Below are 20,651 nucleotides of genomic sequence, written 5' to 3' on the forward strand. Positions count from 1 at the left end.
GTCACCGCTGTCTTTGTTAGATCCGGTGACAGCTTCTTATACCACTCACAATAACATGCGTGTGGCAATAGATCATAGACCCTTTTCAAACTACCTCTCTCAATATCACCAGTGGTATTCGTCAGTACAAGTACACAGGTGTCTCTGCACCCTCAGTCGATCTGTTGGGGGTGGGCAGGGGGTTCTCATCACCAGTGTAACAAAGTAACAACCATACACGTGCACATAAATGTGTTTCTTTATTGTTTCCAACAAAACAGATAAGGTGATAGTTCTAGCCCCACCATAGGTTAGGAAGCTCTTGCTTCAAATTCATTCATCAATTGGCCCCTATACGGTCAGTGCGCAATGAATAAACACAATTTACCTTCAAACTTGTGAATACTTATAATTTATTACAAATTTTATTGTAAAAAAGCACACATAAATTATCCATCTGTTTCTTTAGATTAAAAATAAACTCACATAAAAGCCACCCACCACTCTCACCCCAACAGTAGAACAATGTTTCAGATATTGGCTGCCAAGTGATTTACAGCAAAGAAGAGAAATGCAACCTCAATCCCCTCCTCTGTCTAGAGCGGCCCCTTCTGCTCAGCCACTGGCTCCGTCTCACACTGCCAGTTTCCTCATTTACCTTCATAACTCGATGCCACAATGGTCCAAGACCCTAACTAGACTAAAAAGATAACTTCTCCCCTGGTGAAACTGAATCAAAGCACTCCAACAGCAATCCTCAAAAATCCTAATGTGAACTGCTTTCTCAACTGCCCCTTTCCTTTACCACACACTGATATGCCTCTTTATCGCAAATAGCCTGTACCAGTCACTGTCGATTTTTCCAACTGATTGGTCAATGGTCAGTTTGACTGCATCAAGTGTTTTATTACATTTGGCCCTAATTTAGCTCCCACATCTCCAAATAATGATTCCAGCTTAAAATATCATTCAAGGCCGCCCAATTACACAAGTGAAGCTGCTAGAGGTAAACAAAGGACTACAATAGAGGAGGAGAACAGAACAGTGAAAGAGTGCCATGTCCAGGTTATGAACATTTGCTACCAATTCTTTGTGTGGAATCTGTATCCCAGGTCATCATGGTGCAATCGTTCAGATGCCACAGCTGTTACTGTTTCAGAGGTTACTACACTTCTGTTTACTTTCTGAGGATTCAAGTTATCCACAGAAGTTTCAGTCAACTTAGGCCACTGAGGAATCCAACATTGGGAGAAGTCCCGACCTTGCTGCCCTGCTTAGCTGGAAGTATGCAGAACGGGACAAATTCAAAAGATGATCTGATTTGGAACTGCCAGATACCCGTGACACCAAGTCCTAGAGAGGGAGGAAAAAAAAAAAGACATCTTTAGCTCCACTTAGTGTTTGGAAAAAAAAGTCCCCCACATCGTATGTACTGGACACCATCTGTCGCCCTAGCTGCGCAGTACTGCACTTCTTAATGCTTTGAAAAAAGAACATATGACAGGGTGTAGGTGAAAGGATTCATTGTTCGCATATTTAGGTCTTTGGTTCATGGACAGCATTTTGAACATCCATCAACATGTCATTTCATGCCTTTCAGTTGCCCCCTCTCTCCGACAGACCACTGAAGATATATTTTCGGGATCCATTCATTATGCAGAGAAACCCACACTTGCAAGGCCATCTGAGATAGCTCTCCCCAACTAGCACAACATACAAGGTTCACCAAAAGAAGAAATGCCAGAAACTTACTGGGTTACAGAACGTAGTGTGATCCGCAGCTTTGGGTTCCACTGAAGACCGCAGGTCCAGACCAGTGACCGCAAGCTCACTGGAAGGGACGCTGTTTTCCCAGCCAGCCAAGCAATGCTATTGACACAGCAGGGAGCAGGGGAAGGAGTATACAATTTGCAAAATGAGAATGTTGACAGGAATGTAGTAAAAACAAAAGAAAACAAGCATTAGAAATGCAATAGGTCTCGCAGCATTAGAGTTAGTGCTTTTAGAATTGTTTATGGGTTTTTTTGTAAATCTTTAGCATGAGGTTGAGGGTGAGTGAGGGTGAGTGAGGGTGAGGGGTTGAGGGTGAGTGAGGGTGAGGCTGAGGTGTTGAGGGTGAGTGAGGGGTTGAGGGTGAGTGAGGGGTTGAGGGTGAGTAAGGGTGAGGGGTTGAGGGTGAGTGAGAGTGAGGGTGAGTGAGGGGTTGAGGGTGAGTGAGGGTGAGGGTGAGGGATTGAGGGTGAGTGAGGGGTTGAGGGTGAGGGGTTGAGGGTGAGTGAGGGTGAGGGGTTGAGGGTGGGTGAGGGGTTGAGGGTGAGTGAGGGTGAGGGGTTGAGGGTGAGTGAGGGTGAGGGTGAGTGAGGGTGAGTGAGGGTGAGGGTGAGTGAGGGTGAGTGAGGGTGAGGGTGAGTGAGGGTGAGTGAGGGTGAGGGTGAGTGTGGGTGAGTGTGGGTGAGTGATTGAGGGTGAGGGGTTGAGGGTGGGTGAGTGGGGGTGAGTGAGGGTGAGGGGTTGAGGGTGAGTGAGGGTGAAGGTGAGTGAGGGTGAGGGTGAGTGAGTGTGAGTGAGGGTGAGTGTGGGTGAGTGAGGGTGAGGGATTGAGGGTGAGGGGTTGAGGGTGGGTGAGGGGTTGAGGGTGAGTGAGGGTGAGGGTGAGGGGTTGAGGGTGAGGGGTTGAGGGTGAGTGGGGGTGAGTGAGGGTGAGGGGTTGAGAGTGGGGGTGAGTGAGGGTGAGGGGTTGAGGGTGAGTGAGGGTGAGGGGTTGAGAGTGAGTGAGGGTGAGGGGTTGAGAGTGAGTGAGGATGAGGGGTTGAGGGTGGGTGAGGGTGAGTGAGGGTGAGTGAGGGTGAGTGAGGGTGAGGGTGAGTGAAGGTGGGTGAGGGTGAGGGGTTGAGGGTGATTGAGGGTGAGGCGTTGAGGGTGAGGGTGGCACCGGGGCTGAGAAACCCACTGATCCCTGATTATTGCTGCATTTAACAGAGGGCCCGTTACACCCTGGCTAAGCCACTGAGCGACTCTACGTAACCTAACCGCGCCTACCCCTGGATAGTGAATGAATGAGCTGTTTTCTGTACCGTAAATACTGACTTCAGTGGCTGGAATTCATGGCTCGTGCTGGTCTGCAGACATCACATTAGCACTTGCGTCACGGGGTGGGGAGGGCCCGCGACGGAGACAATCCACGGATGCAGCCTCCTACCCTGGGGCAGGAAGCATGACCAGCCCCAAACCCTGGGGCAGGAAGTACCCAAACAATGGCCCCTCTGACCCCTGAAACGCTGATGCATCAGCCTTCCGTGGCCATCAACACACGCTTATTCAGCCTCACGAGCAGGGCCATAAGTGTCTGTGATTGTTTGATCTCTTTCACAGATGATTTTAAAGTGGCGCTACCTTTAGACAACGGCGGTATTCCCAAAAGGGGTGTGAACGTTGTACAAGTCGTTTCTTGCAACCCTAGTGAGGTTTGTGTTTTGCCACTTCACAAATTTGTACAGTTTGAGATTGTTGCCAAATTTGTTTACAAGTCGTGACACTTACGACAATCCATTATTTTCAACAATTTATCTCGTAAGAGGTAAACTTGGAGAGAACACTTCCATATAAGGCAACTTGCTATGAAAAGTATCACGCAATGCACATACAAACTTGGCATGGAGGAAGGAAAGCTTGAACCCGCAACTTAACAAATTGTGAAAAAAATGTAACTTTGTAAAACTTTGCTGGCGTAAAATAAATGGAGATGCATTCTGACAATTCTCCGCCCGCCACTCCTGCGTTGATTCTGGAATTAATGTCACAGTATGAGGACAATCTGTGACTGAAAACGAACATCGTATCTTTCTTCTAATTGCTTTTCACTCACTAAAAGAATAAACTTGTTTTCTGTGCATAACAAGCTTTGGTAAAAACCAATAAGTCTCAGTAAAAAAACAGTAACAGTAAAAATACGTTTATTGTTCAGTTAATTGAAACCACAGCAATAGCAACATTAAAATAAATATCACTTTTTATGTTGTCTAAAGATAAAACTATTTCTTCTAAGTCTTACCTATGTGACTGTTGGTTTTACCAATGGCTGTTAGCAAAGCTGAAATGCACCCGGCACGCTGAAGTACAAAAAAACAACCGAATACATAGCCACTGGTCACTTTTAGGTGCGCACATCTACAGAATGATGCGGCTACTTTTGTTTTTAGTTACAGATATAAATCAGTTAAGGTAAGTAAAAAAACAAAGCGCACAAAATGTTTATTTTTATTTAAAGCAGATAGGGGATGGGAATATAGGGCGGGGGTGAAGCAGGGGGGTTGGGAGCAAAGCGGGGTGGGCGGGAGAGACAGAAACACAACAGGGGAAGGGCAGGGGGGCACAGAGGCCACACGGGGCAGGATTGAGGGCGACTGCAAAATGGAGAAACACAGACTAGCACAACAGGAAGGGGGCGGGGAGAAGCACGCAGGGACAGACAGCATTACACGAGGAAGACGGTTTAAAGACGCATGCACACACAACTAGGGAGGCACTACGTGCCTAAAATGCTGTACAGGAAGGATGGCAACCAGACAGAGAGTTGCAGACATCTCAAACGTATCCATGGCTTAGATAGCACGAGAAATGCAAGTCAAAGAGCGATCATTACGGGCAGATCTTCCATCTTCCACAGATGTGTCAAGAATAAGGTTTGGGAACAACTTTGTTAACCATTATAAATAACTGCTTAGAGATTCCATGTACGTGTTGGCATCATTAAGAAGATTTAATAGCTCACATTAATTTTAGTGAAAACATGGATTGACTTTTAGTGCCTTCCATTTGCTCTGCTTGCTACTATAAGAACCACCGGGTTTTAAAAGGAAGTTTCAATAGAACAATCACACTGTAAGATGGTTGGTAAATGTAAACAAGGAATACAGATTATTTAGTCATGTTACCAGCTTTCTATCGTTTGTTTGCGGGAATGAGAGACTCTCCCAAATACCTTCCACAGAAGGCAAATGGATAGCAACGTCTTAAGACCAACTACAGAGGCGGAGAAAGGCAGTGTGAATCAGCAATATCCAGTGCCAAGATTTAAAAAAAACAAGACGGACGGACGGAAGAGAGGGGAGGGGGGAGGAGAAATGCGACACGGCGGGAGGGGGCGGAGCGGGTAAACATAGACGAGGGGAGGAGAAGAGAAGCACCGTTGTGATGGAAACGAAAGCATAGAAATGCGAGACGGCGGGAAGGGGGCAGACATGGCGGGGAGGGGGCGGAGCGGGGGAGACAGAAGGCAAATGGATAGCAACGTCTTAAGACCAACTACAGAGGCGGAGAAAGGCAGTGTGAATCAGCAATATCCAGTGCCAAGATTTAAAAAAAACAAGACGGACGGACGGAAGAGAGGGGAGGGGGGAGGAGAAATGCGACACGGCGGGAGGGGGCGGAGCGGGTAAACATAGACGAGGGGAGGAGAAGAGAAGCACCGTTGTGATGGAAACGAAAGCATAGAAATGCGAGACGGCGGGAAGGGGGCAGACATGGCGGGGAGGGGGCGGAGCGGGGGAGAGGGTGTGTGTGTGTTGTTAGGAGACGGACGTGCACGCGCACGCGCTTTTAAGGTCAATGCGCATGCGCATAAGCTCAATGCGCATGCGCATTGACCTTAAAAGTCACGGGCACTGCAAGGAATCGCCACGATTCCTTGCAGTGTGGATAAAGAGTGGATAACTCGCAATAGTCTCGCTTGCTCGATGCGCATGCGCATCGACAGGCGAGACCTAAACATACTCACAGGTCACACAATGGCACTGTTTCACACCGGAGAAAACTGTTAAGACATTTTTTATGCATCTTTCATCCCTCATTCATTTTTGCCAGCTGCTGGATATCATTGGATTTACCGGGTTCCAACCCACATGGCTATAGGGGCAACATTTTCACACCATCAATCAGATGTAATCACTTTCCAGTTGTTTTGCTCCCAATTAATGGAAGTTCATGAATAAGAAGTTTGCGCGTAATCATTTTAACCAGAAATGTTACACAACTGTCACAGTGAGTGGTGCATAAGAACATGTACAAATGGCAGAGACGACAGTATGAGACATTGTATTTGATAGGTCGACGACCATCCGAAGATCAAAAAGCAGGAAGTAAGTGCTGCGGTTTATGATGCTAGTGCCTACATGAGTTGGATCATTGTCTTAGGTTTGCCCATTGTATTCCTTTCGAAAAGGGGCCATGGCCACCTTTCCTGAAACAAGTAACACAAGAATAACATACTTTGTCACCCTGTATTTGCCACACCTTTAATGTACTCTTCCTTCCACATTTTCTTATCCATTCAGCTAGCCTGAAATGCCACGCTGGCCTACTGGGAGAATTTCACACTTGCTGTAAGAAATTGAGAACTGTGACACCGCCTATGTGGCAATGACGTTAAGCACTCTTCTACCAATGTTAATTCATGTCACAGCGCTTGTGTGACAGTGACTAAGCACCCTTGCACCAATGTTAATCCAGGCCACACAGCCTGTTTGACAATAACTAAGCACTCTTGTAGCAATGTTAATCCATGTCACATCACTTGTGTGACAGTGACTTTAAGCACTCTTGTACCAATGTTAATCCAGGACACACCGCTTGTGTGACAGTGACTAAGCACCCTTGTACCAATGTTAATCCAGGCCACACAGCCTGTTTGACAATAACTAAGCACTCTTGTACCAATGTTAATCCAGGTCACACCGCTTGTGTGACAGTGACTAAGCACCCTTGTACCAATGTTAACCCAGGTCACACCGCTTGTGTGACAGTGACTAAGCACCCTTGTACCAATGTTAACCCAGGTCACACCGCTTGTGTGACAGTGACTAAGCACCCTTGTACCAATGTTAATCCAGGTCACACAGCCTGTTTGACAATAACTAAGCGCTCTTGTAACAATTGTTAATCCATGTCACACCGCTTTGTGAATATTACTTTAGGCACTCTTGTAGCAATGTTAACCCAGGTCACACAGCCTGTGACAATAACTAAGCACACTGCCCTCACACCTCAGAAAAAGTGGTAACTTACAGAGGGAAGAGCCAGGCTGTCCGAGGGGTCGAAGCTTCTGCGACGATGAATTTTATATTTATGTGGGGGAAGAAGGGTCGATCTGGGAATGCTGACTCTGAAAAGAAACCAACAATAGTTTTTTTTATTCTATTCACACCCATTTTACTTACCTGACTCAGGAAAGCAATGCATTCCTCTGGTGGAGAAAAAAAAATCACATAGGGAACTTTTACAAAGAGCAACATCTAAGTGAATGCGCCCTCTCTGCGGTTTAACAGAAGGCACAGTACAACAAGTCTTAAAAACTTTAATTGGCATGGTTGGGGACAAAGCAACTGACCAACTGAAAAGTAATCTAGTAATGGTCAAGAAAGAATTTCCAGTTTTCATTGATAGCCCAATAAAAGAAATAGATGTGCAAAACCTGGGTGTATCAACCTTCAATGGCACCAAGTACAATGCGGTCTTTAAACAGGAGGATGCAACCTTCTTGCTCCCTTCTCTTCCCTTCAATTGGTCCCTCTCTTTACGCTCCACTCCAGTTCCCTTTCTATCCCAGCTAACTGTGGTTTGTGTTCTTAAAAATAAAAAGGTGGTAGTAAATCCAACATGTCATTGTTTGGGTTGTTGATGGCAAGTTCTGATGAGAAGAGGAACCACCTAAATGAAACAGAAGCTGTATGCATGCCTGCTTATTTTGTTGTGGACCACTTTTCTTAACTACATTATATGCTTAAAGTGCAAACTACAGCTGCTGTCTACCGTTCAGCCTCTATTTTGCCTGGTAAGAGGGTTTGTTTAGGACATCTGAATTGCTTTACAGTACGCCAACAACAAATCGCCAGGACACGCTGGTATCATCAGGGACATATTGAAATATTTGTCTAGTTAAGGGATTCTTTGCTCACAAATATTTTTAATTTTATTTTTGATACTTTTAATTTTCAGCACCTTGCAACAGAGCCGTTTTTACCACATATTCTGGAAAGGAAACTTCGAGGCGTGATCCAACTTATTACCAGCCTTTCTCCCTTACCGATAACTTAACTAAATATTTATGGAAATTAGGATTGTCTAGGCTGCATACTTGGGTTAAAGCTAAGGATCGCAGGATGGATGTGAAATATGGGTTGTGCGATGTCTGGGGAAACGTCAAAGAATGAATGTTTATCTGCTGTGCTCCAAATAGGTTTTTATGTGGCCGAGTACTTACTGAGACACATAGGAAAAGATTGGTTTAATCCTTTTATTAATATAGTTGGCAGGCATGGAAACCCTTAGCGGTCATTAGATGTTACTGACATGGCAAATGTATAGAGATCTTTGAATCTGTAAGTGAAGATAGGCAAGGATGCATCTTGGAAACAATTAACATTTAATGGATACATCAACTATGGATGCTGAATTAACAACTGCACATAAAGATAGTTCCATAGCAGGTGTTCTGCTCCTACGTGAAGACAATGCAGGGCCTCCTTCTTTAAAACCGAACCTTGTGCAACAACTGCAGACATCTTGCGCCATATCACAAAGTGAGCACGGTAAGTGCTAACTTGAAACCAGAGTACTGCCACAGGTTTGTCTGACTGATGCCTTAAATAGTTGAAGTGATAGAGCAGTGCTACATGACCATCTTAAACAGTGGTAAATGGCTGTCAGTCACCCGAACTTTCAATGCAAGTGCTGAAAATATAATCGCATTTGTTGGCATATCAAAAATAAACAGAACCGTACACAAAAAACATACAGAAAGCAAGATAATTAAAACATACGGTTGTATGATACAGGCATGCATGGCTAAACCACACCGCCTCTACCAGGCAGCCTAAACCACAAATGTGTGTTAACCACGCATTCCGTTATCATGCATTCCTTTACCACGTAATTTCATGAGAAAGGCATGAATGGTAAAGGGGTATGTGTGACTAAGGTTGCAACACCCCTCCCCCCAAGTTGCAAACTCCCTACCAGCCCCCCTCCCCAGGTATAAATGCCAGACCCCCTCCCAACCCCCACGCTGTCCCTAATCCCTAACAAAAACTACCCCAACTGCCTCCAAAGGGAACTGACGTCAGCACGCAGATGAGGTCTATTTGTGGCTCCGACTACGTCGGACGGAGTCCCCAGCGGAGCCATGTCTTTGTGACATCCTCTTCGACGTGGGAGAGCTAGGAAAAAGGTTTCCGCGCAATGTTGGCACAGGGGTAATTCAAAAGGTGAAAACCCAGGCAGGTGTATCCATCAGAAACTACCCATTCCCGTCCCCCTGCTCTGAGGCCTAAAGAACAAGTTACTTACCTTCGGCAAAAAAAATTCTGGTGGATACAGTAGCTGCCTGTGGATTCCTCACCTTTTAAATGATCCCAATGCTTAGCATTCCCTGGAAACTTTTCCCCTCAGCTCTCCCACGTCTACGAGGACGGCACAATGGAACTGCTCCGCAAGCACTTCGGCTTGACATCATCGGAGCCTCAAGAGGACCTCGTCGGCATGCTAATGTCAGTTCTACCCATTTTGTCTGTGCCATCGAGATAAACGGGTAAACAGACAACATTTTCACAAGTATACAACACAGCCCAAACTGGAAATTCCTCCTTATAGACATTTCTAGTGGCAAGCATCGTATCCACAGACAGATACTGTATCCACCAGAAAAAGCGTTACCGAAGGTAAGTAACTTGTTCTTCTGATGGATACATCTGCCTATGGATTCTTCACCTTTTGCATAGAATCCTCAAGCAGTTCTGCTCCCGGAGGAGGGTGCCTGCCTGCACCATACCAATAAATCCTGCAGCACAGGATGATCAAAATGGCCGTCCCTCCTCCGTTCCGAATCCAAGCAAGTGTGTGGGGGAGGCCCAAGTTGCCGCCTTGCAGATGTCTACTACAAGTACACCTCTAGCTAAAGCCGAAGAAGACGACTAAGCTCTGGTAAAATGAGCTTTAATACCTTCAGGAGGCTCCTTCTTGACCAAGGTGTAGCAGATCTTGATACAGAGGATGATCCACCTGGAGAGCATTCTTTTGTGGACAGCCTTATTCTTCATCTTGCCCACTCTGAAGTCCTTGGTTCTGTTCGGGTAGAAGCCCTTTTGGGGTCCAGGCAATGAAGTCTCTTTTCCTCCACCTTAGAAGAGTGAGGGGAAGGGCAGAAAGTGAGTACGGTGATGGACTGCACTAGGTGGAAAGGAGTGACCACCTTAGGCAGAAAAGCAGCTCTGGTCCTAAGAACCATCTTATCCGCATGGAATGATGTAAAAGGAAGCTTGAAGCTAAGAGCTGGCAACTCACTCGCCCTCCTATCAGAAGTGATTGCATCCAAACCTACAGTTTTAAACACTAGGAGCCTTAAGGGATACCTATGTAAGGGTTAAAGGGTTAAAGGGTGAAACAATCAAGAAAGTGAGACATTTCAAATCCCACTGAGGCATGATACAAGGGGTGGGAGGAAACCTATTTGCGAGACCCTTAATAAATCTCATAACTATGGGAGATTTAAACAACGAGGGTTAATCTGGTAAGCAGAGAAAAGTTGACAAGGCAGACAAGTAGCCCTTAACAGTATCTACTGTACAACCCTGTTGTACTAGGGAAAAAGAGAAACTCAGAATATCAGACAAAAGGGCCTGGAAAGGATCAATCAATCTCTCTCCACACCATTTAAAAACTTGGCCCACATACCAGAATAGACCGATTTGGTGGTGTCTCCTGGATGATAAAATAACTTCCAGCAGATCCGGTGGGAGAGAGAAAGAGCTCAGGTTACCCCATTCAATGTCCAGCCATGAAGGTGCAGAATCTAGATGTAGGGGTGTAGAACCTGCCACTGCAAGATGTGGTCTGCTATGAAAGGGAGGTATAGCGGAGGGTTCGATGAGAGGTAAAGGAGGTCTGTGTACCACAACCTTCACTACCTTTCTAGAGCGATCAATATGACTTGGGCCTGATCATGGCGAATCTACCTCATAACTCGAGGAATCAAGGGAATGGGAGGAAACGCGTAAAGAAGCTGTGAGCCCCAATCTAACTGAAATGCGTCCCCCAACGCTCCCAGTGTCGGATACTGGAAACTGCAGAACAATGGGCAGTGCACATTCTCGTGAGTGGCATACAAGTCAAACTGAAGAAAACCCCACATCCTGAAAATATGCAGGACCACTTCTGGACGGAGACACCACTTGTGATCGGCCAAATACTGCCAACAGACAGTCCGCATGCACATTCAGTTCTCTGGCCAGATGATTCGCGATCACACAAATCTGATGGTCCCGAGCCTAGGACTAGAGTTGCAGAGCCTCTCTGCAAAGAAGATACAACTCTACTCCTCCCTGTTTGTTGATGTACAAAATCACTGTAGTGTTGTCCATCAGGACCTGAACCGACTGACTGCGAAGGGAGGGAAGAAAGGCCTTGAGAGCCAAACGTATCGCCCACAATTTCAGAAGATTTATATGAAACACTTTCATATGGAGACCGAAGGCCTTTGACCTCCAAATCCCCCAGATGAGCTCTCAGCCCTAGAGTGGAGGTATCAGTTATCACTGTGGCCACCGGACGGGGAGGATGAAATGGCTTCCCTTGAAACAGGATGCCTAGAACACCACTCCACCATAACAGCTCCGCTGCAGTGTCTCTGGAGATCCTGACCACCTCTGAGATCTCCGTTGCGTTAAAACCACTGCCTGCAAAGGCCCCACTGTAGGGCTCCTCCTATGCCAGCGTGCATGATTGACCAACAGTATGCAGGAAGCAAACAGACAGAGAAGGCTCAAGACCTTCAGGACTGGAACAGCTACTCCATTCTGAAAAAGTGGGATCATAGCCTGGTTGTCTTGAATCCACTGTAGAGGCGGGAAGGCACACATTACAGTAGTGTCCAGTACTGCCTCTATGAACAGGTTGCTCTGAGGGGCACCAGGTGAGATTTGGGTACATTTATTGAAAGCCCCTTGTTGAACAACAGTTATGTTGATACTTGCAAATGATGCAGCACCAACACCGGCGACTTCGCTTTGAGCAGCCAGTTGTCCAGATTGGGAAACACAGGAATTCCTGATCTTCTGAGATGTGCTGCTACCCCCGCCATCACCTTTGTGAAGACTCGAGGTGCGGAAGAAAGACTGAACAGAAGGATCCCAAACTGGTAGTGTTGAGACCCCAGTAAAACGAAAATAAGTCTGATGCGACTTCAGGATGGAAAGGTGAAAATAAGCATCCTGCATATTGATCGACACTATCCAGTCTTCCTTCTGGAGTGTAAAAAGAACATTAGCCAGGGTCAACATTTTGAATTTCTCCTGTTGGAGGTAAAAATTCAAAACCCTGAGGTCTAGGTTCGGCCTCAAGCGACAGTACAGGGAGTCGCATCCTTGGCCCCTTTCTTTCTCCGGAACCACCTCCATCACACGTTTTTGCAGGAGAAGCAGAAGGTGCTCTTTCAAGCACAAACACTGCCGAGGAGGGAAAGGAGGGGGAACTCCTGGAAGTGTAGGGCGTACCCATTCTCTACGATGTTCAACACCCAGAGATCTGTAGTAACAGACCTCCAATATTGCAGAATATTGGACACCCATCCTCCCATGGGACAAGCATGCTCTACGAGCAGGAGCTAGAGCTGCTTCTTTGCTGCATCAGTTGAGGGAACAAAAGAGGAGAAGGAGGAGACTTGCTGTCATGCTGCACCCCACAGACGTCCTCTGCCCTTTTTCCCTGTAAGATCTGTCCAAGGGATTTGCTTGCTATTGCTGCTACTGATGTCTAGTACCAAAGGACAATTTCCTCCCAAAGCCATGATACTTGCGATATTGTCCAAAGGCCCTGCGCTGAGATTGAAGTCCCAAAGACCTTGCTGTGGCTCTATGGTCTTTAAAGCGCTGCAGCGCTGAGTCAGCTTTGGCCCCAAACAGGCGAGTTCCATCAAATGGCATATCTAACAAAGTGGCTTGGACATCAGGAGAGAATCCTGTACCCCGCAACCAAGCATGCCTCCTGGTAGCCACAGACAATCCCATTGCTCTGGCTACCGAATCAGCAGTGTCCAGACAAGACTTTATGACCGGGCAAGTCGCAGCTTGGGCATCCATCAGTACCTCCTTGAACTTCCTCAGGCAGTTGTGGAAGCACCTCTATGGCAGAGTCCATAAGGGAGTGGGTGTAGCGACCCAAAAGACACGTGGCATTTGTGGACTTGACGGACATACTGCCTGACTAGAACACCTTCTTCACAGATTGCTCCATGAGTTTCGACTCCCTATCTGCAGGAGTTGATGGGAAGTAACCTGCAGACTGCCTCAATGAGCATGAAGCTTGGACAACCAAGCTTTCCGGCGAAGGATGGGTGGACAGGAAAGCAGGGTCCCCCGGAGCTGCCTTGTACCTTCTTGCCACAGTCCTGGACACCACTGGATGAGACATCGGTTTCTGCCACACATCAAGAATGAGCTCTGTCAAAGCCTTGTTAAAAGGGAGTAAAGGCTCTGAGATAGAGGAAGGAGAATGGAGCACCTCCGTCAGGATATTTGACTTTAATTCCGCTGTGTAAAAGGGCAATTCCAGCAGACCCGCTGCCTTCCTGGTCAAGGCGTGTTATGTGGTCACCTACTGTGTCGGGAGACCTTTTGGAGATGAGAGCTCCGATTCAGGAGAGGTATCCAGGCCACTAGCATCCTGCAAACCTTCAAAATCCAGATCCGGAGCCACTATCTCCCCTTCCTCAGCCTCTCCATGCTCTACCTGGTATTCCTCCTCTTCTAGTAATCTCAGTGCCTCTCTCCAAGATTTTAACCTTGGAACAGGCAACGATGGTGCCAGATGCTGCGCCCAGGACTTCAGGATCGGTGCCAAAGGAAAGTATACAGGAACAGTAGTTGACGCCGGTCGAGGTAGTGTCGTAATTTGACAATGGCCGGGTTAGCGCTTAGCTTTGCTACACGTTATTTCCCTTAACTTGGCCATATTAGAAAACGCCATTTTGTATGTTCCGGCGGCCATTTTAGGGAACGAGCGGCCTCGTGGTTAGCATGCCCTTTAGTCCGTTGTCCGTACCACTGACCACTCGGCTTTGCCCAGCAACAGGCTATTTTTAGCAACGGTCAAGCCTGTACATGCGCAGTCCCCACTGACCAGTCACCCCTCAGGAATGTTCCGCCAAACTGACCAACGGAGTTGTAACTCCTCCCATGAGTTGGCTGTGTTCCAAAAATGACCATATATGTACATAAAGCTGTGTAACTCTGTACTGCCTACCTTTTTATTACCTGTAAGATTGTATAAAAGAGGCATTCACACCAACATTCGGTGTGATACTTCTTGCATTACCGAAGGGTGCTGTAGGAATGTACCACCACCCCATGGGGTCTTAATAAACTTGTTCTTTGTACTTTTCAGTTTCCGTGCCAACAGTTCTTTCGGTGTAAGTGGGTTATCTACGGAGCATGTAGGCCTTGGGAACCCGATACCACAAATTGGCGACCACGGAGGGACTCATCGGCGACTCAGATGCCCGAAGGAGAGGTCGTGACGAAGGATTGGAAACTCGCCATGGACGCGTACGCTGCCACCGAGTGACCCGAGTCTTGGCACCCACGGTTTTCTTCCTTTCCTTCTGATCTGACCTTCCAGGTGGCGCCGGTCTCCGACTGAGTTCTTGATCGTCTGTGTTGCTGGATAAGCGCCGTTTGGCTGATTTGATTAAAGACCTTGGCAGTTGGAACCTGGATATTTGATTTGGGTAAGATTTGTGATCAGTAAGGTAGTCTCCGGACGCTTACTGAAGTTCTATGATTTGTGTTCGGTAAGGTAGTTTTCGGACGCTTACTGAAGTTCTATGATTGTGTCTATGATTTGAGTTAGCTAACATTTTGGCTTTGTGAACTTTGAATTATATGTGTAGTGCACTTCACATAGGCAGGCATGTAGAGATGTTTCTCTAATTTGTTTCGTATTCTGAGCGGCACATTTGTATGAAGTACTGTAAGTGCCATTTATATGGTATCACGCTTTCGTGATACTCTTTGAACATGCCTGTTTTAAGCACACTCCGAGGGATGTGCTGTCTTGGAAATGTTACCTCAATCAGGTTAGCGGAATCACAGCCGGCTCCCCCAGAAGGAACTCCAAACCGTGAAATGTACATAAAATTTGGCCTTCCCCCTATAATGTACAGTAAATTATGGCATAAAAATACCAAGACCGATCCTGAATTACAATGGCCACTACATGGGTCGTTTGATTTACGAAAGGTTCAGTTTGTGGAGCAATGTTTGTTTCAGCGCAGGTCTAGACAGAATATGTTTGATTGTGTACGAATGTGGGAGAAAGCGGTGCGTGAACGTATGAAACGTGAAGTTGCCTTGGCGGACAAAGAGCAGCGCAAGGCTGCTCGAGATAAGGCTTTACAGCTTGAGGAAAAGGAGGCGCAGGAAAAGAAAGAGGGAGGAAAGGGAACGTAAATTGCAAGCGACCGGTCAATTTCCTATTCGACGACCACTTTATCCTGTCCTTACTAATGAAATTGATGATTTTTCGTTATTAGATCGATCGCCGCCTCCGTACGTTCTTCCTACGGCTCCGACTGCAGATTCTGATGATGAAGGACAGGATAAGTCGGAAAAAGGGGATAAGTCCGGTGTCAGGTTATCCGCGGAAGGAGAGCTGCGGACTTGCGTAGTTGGGCCCGTAAATTGAATTTAAATTATGTAACTGTGTCCTACGTTACTGCCGAGAGGGGTAAATGGTCAGAACGAGAATTGATGTGTTTTTTGCATACGTTTGCTGATGAAGTTGTTACTACATTTCGTAAATATTCAGAGACTTTAGAACCAAAAGCTGTGTCGGTTCATCGTGAGAATTTGGATAAAGGTATATTTGTTCTTGCAGATGTCGATGAATTTTTCAAACAACTGATCGCGCTCCGGAATGAGGCATCCAAGCTGCGGGAAGCAAAGAAAAAGGAGTCTGCGCCGGGGTCGCAAGAACAGATTAAGGAGTGTTCTCTCCGGGGTTCAGATAAGAATTCTAAAGTGCATGTTATGCCTATGCGTGAAGCCGCGCCCTTGTATGTTCCACCTAAAGGGGACGGTACAGATGAGGATAAAAGATCGAAGGATGCAAAGGGGTATTTTATATATAATTGGGTGTATACGCCTTGGAATAGAGCAGATGTTATGGCGTTGAAAAATTCCTTACCTGATCTTCGTAAAAATCCAGCCGCATTTTATGAAGGGGTGGAGGGGGCCATTTCCTCTTGTGTTATGACTCTCGTTGACATAGATCTGTTTTTCGGGTTAATTCTTCCACCTGATATGTGGAGATTGATTCGTAAAAATAATGATGAAACAATACTTGGGGGTAAGTGGAAGGAAATAAACCAGGCAGATTTAGACAGAAAACCTGCATGTAAGCCATGTGAGTTGATTCTAGACCTCCCAGCGGCTATCTTAACTAAACTGAAAACGCTTGTTCCTTCTAAAAAGATTGATTGGACCATGCTAGCTTCGTGCAAACAAAAGTTGGATGAAACGGTGTCAGATTTCTTTACACGCTTCGAAGAAGCGTTTCATGATTACAGTGGTCAATCGTTAACAGACGATACGGGTAGACATTTGTTTGTAGATAAGTATGTGGCCAATCTCCTACCGGAGATTGCAAAACGGTTAAAGTCGAGTGAAAGTTCCTGGGCCACGGCGACCCCTGCGTCTTTGTTAACTATGGCTCAGTTTTTTGAGCGGCAGGAATTGGAGGCTAAAGAAAGTGATAAGAAAGCGAAGGAATTGAAAACGAAGGTGATGTTGGCGCAGGTTCGCGGAACACAATCTAGAGGGAATGATAGAGGCAGGCGAGGAGGGGGTACTGCGTCGTACGGGCGTACAGATATAGCGGAGGACCAATGTGCCTATTGTAAGGAGTTTGGGCATTGGGCTGATGATTGTCCGGTACTTCGTGAGCAACGTAGTCCGCGTGGTCGAGGAGGTGGAAGGACCAGGAACAGTTATTCGGGGGCGAGAGGTGGTGGAGGTGACCGTGGTAGATTTGAAGAGAGGGGCCGTGGCCAGGATGAACGTAATACCTTTGATAGACGGAACCAGTATCAGATATCGGAGGGTGAGAATGTGGAGCATCAGGATTACGTGCATGCATAGGACTGCGTAGGATGGGGTACGGAATCAGTTGAAGTGCCAGTAGATCAGAGTGGTCCATATGTATCAGCGGGCATTTTAGGTTCTACTGATCAGTTTTTAGTCGACACAGGAGCTACTCGTAGCGCTTTGTCTAAAAACTTGGTTCTGAGGGCTCCCCTGTCTGGCGACATGATAACTTGTATAGGGTTTGATGGCACACCCTCTCCTAGCCCATTATCGAAGCCTCTTGCACTTTGTCTTGATAAATTTTTCAGTTTTGGTCAATTTTTGTTGTCACCCTATACCCCAGATAACATTCTGGGCATTGATTTACTCAAATATTTTCGAGCAACGATACGTTGCGCTCCGGAGGGAGTGCGAGTTATTTTGAACGACAATTATCCAGATTCAGACAGATTTTGCACTATTCAAGAAATTGAAGCATTAGCCTCTCTCCCGCACACGTTATGGGCGACCTCAGACACGGATGTGGGACAGATGCTTATTCCACCTATTCGAATCACTGTTAAGGAGGGAGTACTTTTGCCACGTGTACCACAGTATAAGATTTCCAGGGAAGGTGAACTTGCCCTGACGCACATTGTTCAAGATTTGATTATTGCAGGAGTAGTGGAGGAGGTTCCTTACAATGTTTGCAACAGCCCTATTCTTCCGATCCTTAAGAAAGATACTGACGACAAGGTCTATCGATTTATTATTGATTTGAGAGAAATTAACAAAATTGCCATTCCCCAATACCCGGTGGTGTCCGACATTACGACATTACTCACATTGGTTCCCCCAACGGCGACGACCTTTAGTGTCATTGATCTTAAGAATGCGTTCTTTTCCATCCCCATCCATCCTGATAGCAGATATTTGTTTGGCTTTACGTTAAATAATAAATCGTATAGATTTTGTCGTGTTCCTCAAGGTTACACTGAGAGTCCGAGTATCTACAGCCAGGCTTTAAAAAGACAGCTTGATTCTTTTGAATTGCAATCTGGAGTTGCCCTTATCCAGTATGTCGATGACTTGTTGTTAGCTGCAGACACTTATGTACAATGCGAGGAGAGCACGCTTGCCTTGCTTTCCTTTTTGGCCCAGAACAATCATAAGGTTTCAAAGAAAAAGCTTCAATATTGTAGACCCAAGGTGACCTACCTCGGTCATCTTTTGTCTGAGGGGCGTGCATTAACATCAGATCGAATTCAGGCGATTTTAGATACACCAGTCCCCAGCACCCAGAGAGATGTGCGCGCCTTCATAGGATTAACGTCCTTTTGTAGACAGTGGATTATGGGTTTTTCGCACATTATAAAGCCTTTGTTAGCGTTACTGTCCAAAACTACACCAATGCCCCTTGAATGGACAGATGAATGTCAAAATGCTTTTGATCAACTGAGACAAACCCTTTGCTCTGCACCCGTGTTAGGTACACCAGATTACACAAAGATTTTCACATTGTACGTGCACGAGAAAGATGGGTGCGCGTTATCAGTGTTAGTGCAGGCACACGGGGATAAGCAGAGGCCATGTGCGTATTTCTCCGCTATTCTTGATCCTGTAGCGCGAGGGTTACCTGGGTGTTTCCGAGCAGTTGCAGCAACAGCAGTAGCTATACGGCAAAGTGAGGGAATAGTTTTATCGCACAAATTGTTGGTGTTAGTTCCCCAAGCAGTAGATGCCCTGTTGAATCAAACGAAGACACAGTATCTCACGAGTGCACGTTTGACAGGATATGAGCTTACACTTCTGGCGCCACATATCACACTGAAAAGATGCGCTACCCTGAACCCTGCCACTTTATTGCCCTATCCGGTTGAGGAGGGTCAGGAAGAAAAACATCATGATTGTGTTTTCCTGACCGAGGAAGAGACAAAGGGTCGTGTCGACTTACAGGATATGCCACTTCCAGATGTGGATGGGGAACTGTGGGTTGATGGATCGTCTTTGAGGCTGCCAGATGGTACGACTTCCGCAGCATATGCGATCACGACACTTAAGACCGTGGTAGAAACAGCACGAATACCACAAAAATCGGCTCAGGCAGCAGAGCTGATAGGCCAGCACTCAATTCGCAGGCTCTTGTCAAGGCTATGTGTGAACATATACACAGACAGCCGGTACGCCTTCGGAGTAGCGCATGATTTCGGGCTACTCTGGAGAGAACGTGGGTTTTTGACTTCTCATGGAGTACACATTATGCACGGAGAACTGGTGCGTGATCTCCTAAACGCGTTGCTTTGTCCAAAGAAAGTAGCGATAATTAAATGCAGTGCCCATAAAAAGATCACTGATAAAGTGGGTCAAGGAAATGCTTTTGTAGACAGCATAGCAAGACAAACGGCTATGTCCCGAACTGACTCCCCCATGTATGTAACAAAATCACAGGCTGAGCGATGGTATGATGCTAGAGCAGAGATACTAGATATTCAAAAATTAGCGACTGAATCAGAGCTTGCGGCATGGCCAGCAGATGGGGTGTTAGATGATGAGGGTTGTTGGAGAAGCAAGGACATGGAAAGATGGAAATTGCCTGCAGCTTACTTGCAGGCGATGGTTCAGATGACACACGGATTAGCGCATGTGGGAGCTCTTGCAATCATTCGATTATTAACACGAGTTTGGGAGCATCCTGAGATTGCCAATACTGCTAAGAGAGTAGTGCAGACCTGTCTGATATGTTTACAGCACAATCCTGCAAAGGGGACTCATACTCCGAAAGGAGGGTTCGTTCCACCTTCTGCACCATTCGAGGTACTCCAAATGGATTATATCCAGCTTGAGCGCTGCAATAACCTTAAGTATGTCTTAGTGGTGGTGTGTGCTTTTAGCAAATGGGTTGAGGCCTTCCCCACGAAAGATAATACAGCTTTGACAACGGCTAAGGTGTTGCTCAAGGAGTACTTCCCTCGATTTGGAGTTTGTAAATTTTTGTGGAGCGATAATGGGCCTCATTTTGTTGGGAAAATTGTGGAGTATGTACTGAAGGGGTTGGGGATCCAGCAGAAGTTTCATGCTGTGTTCCACCCTCAGTCAGCAGGTCTTGTCGAGTGGTACAATGCTACGTTGAAGTTGAAGCTGGCTAAGATTGTGGCGTCCACGTCATTGAAGTGGCCGGATGCCTTGCCGCTAGCATTACTCTCTCTTAGATCAGTGCCCCACTCTCGAACAGGCCTCACACCGTATGAAGTGGTGTTTGGAAGGCCTATGAACATATGGGGAGAACCTAAGCCGCGATTGATACATGATGTGCCTTGTATAATGATGAACGATTATTTGGCACGATTAACAATTGATTTGCTTTCTATTCATCAACAGGTTCGAGAAGCTCTCCCTGACAATTCTACTGGAGAGGCTCACAATCTCCGTCCTGGGGATTTTGTGATGGTGAGATCGTTTGAGAGGGCGAATAGCTTGGAATCGAGGTGGCGTGGCCCCGAGCAAGTCCTCCTAGAAACTCGAACAGCTGTACGAGTGACCAATAGAAAGCGGTGGGTGCACTCA

General features: G+C 46.5%; 1 protein-coding gene across 3 annotated transcripts in view; it reads right to left on the reverse strand.

Moving 5' to 3' along the window:
• Nucleotides 1-220: 220 nt before the first annotated feature.
• MIIP (migration and invasion inhibitory protein) overlaps nt 221-20,651 on the reverse strand; it is a 52,236-nt gene continuing 31,805 nt past the window's right edge. For 2 of the 3 annotated variants that reach the window (XM_086921281.1, XM_086921282.1), the window contains exons 8-10: nt 7,042-7,138; nt 1,732-1,848; nt 221-1,332 (exon numbers count right to left, since the gene is read on the reverse strand). In XM_086921281.1, coding sequence (XP_086777407.1) covers nt 1,201-1,332; nt 1,732-1,848; nt 7,042-7,138 — 346 coding nt within the window. In that variant the 3' untranslated portion in view covers nt 221-1,200. The remainder of the gene's footprint in view (nt 1,333-1,731; nt 1,849-7,041; nt 7,139-20,651) is intronic. The other variant, XM_086921283.1, reaches the window with a different exon arrangement.

Source organism: Lissotriton vulgaris, chromosome 5, assembly GCF_964263255.1.
Source record: "Lissotriton vulgaris chromosome 5, aLisVul1.2, whole genome shotgun sequence".
In the NCBI taxonomy this organism is placed as follows: Eukaryota; Metazoa; Chordata; class Amphibia; order Caudata; family Salamandridae; genus Lissotriton; species Lissotriton vulgaris.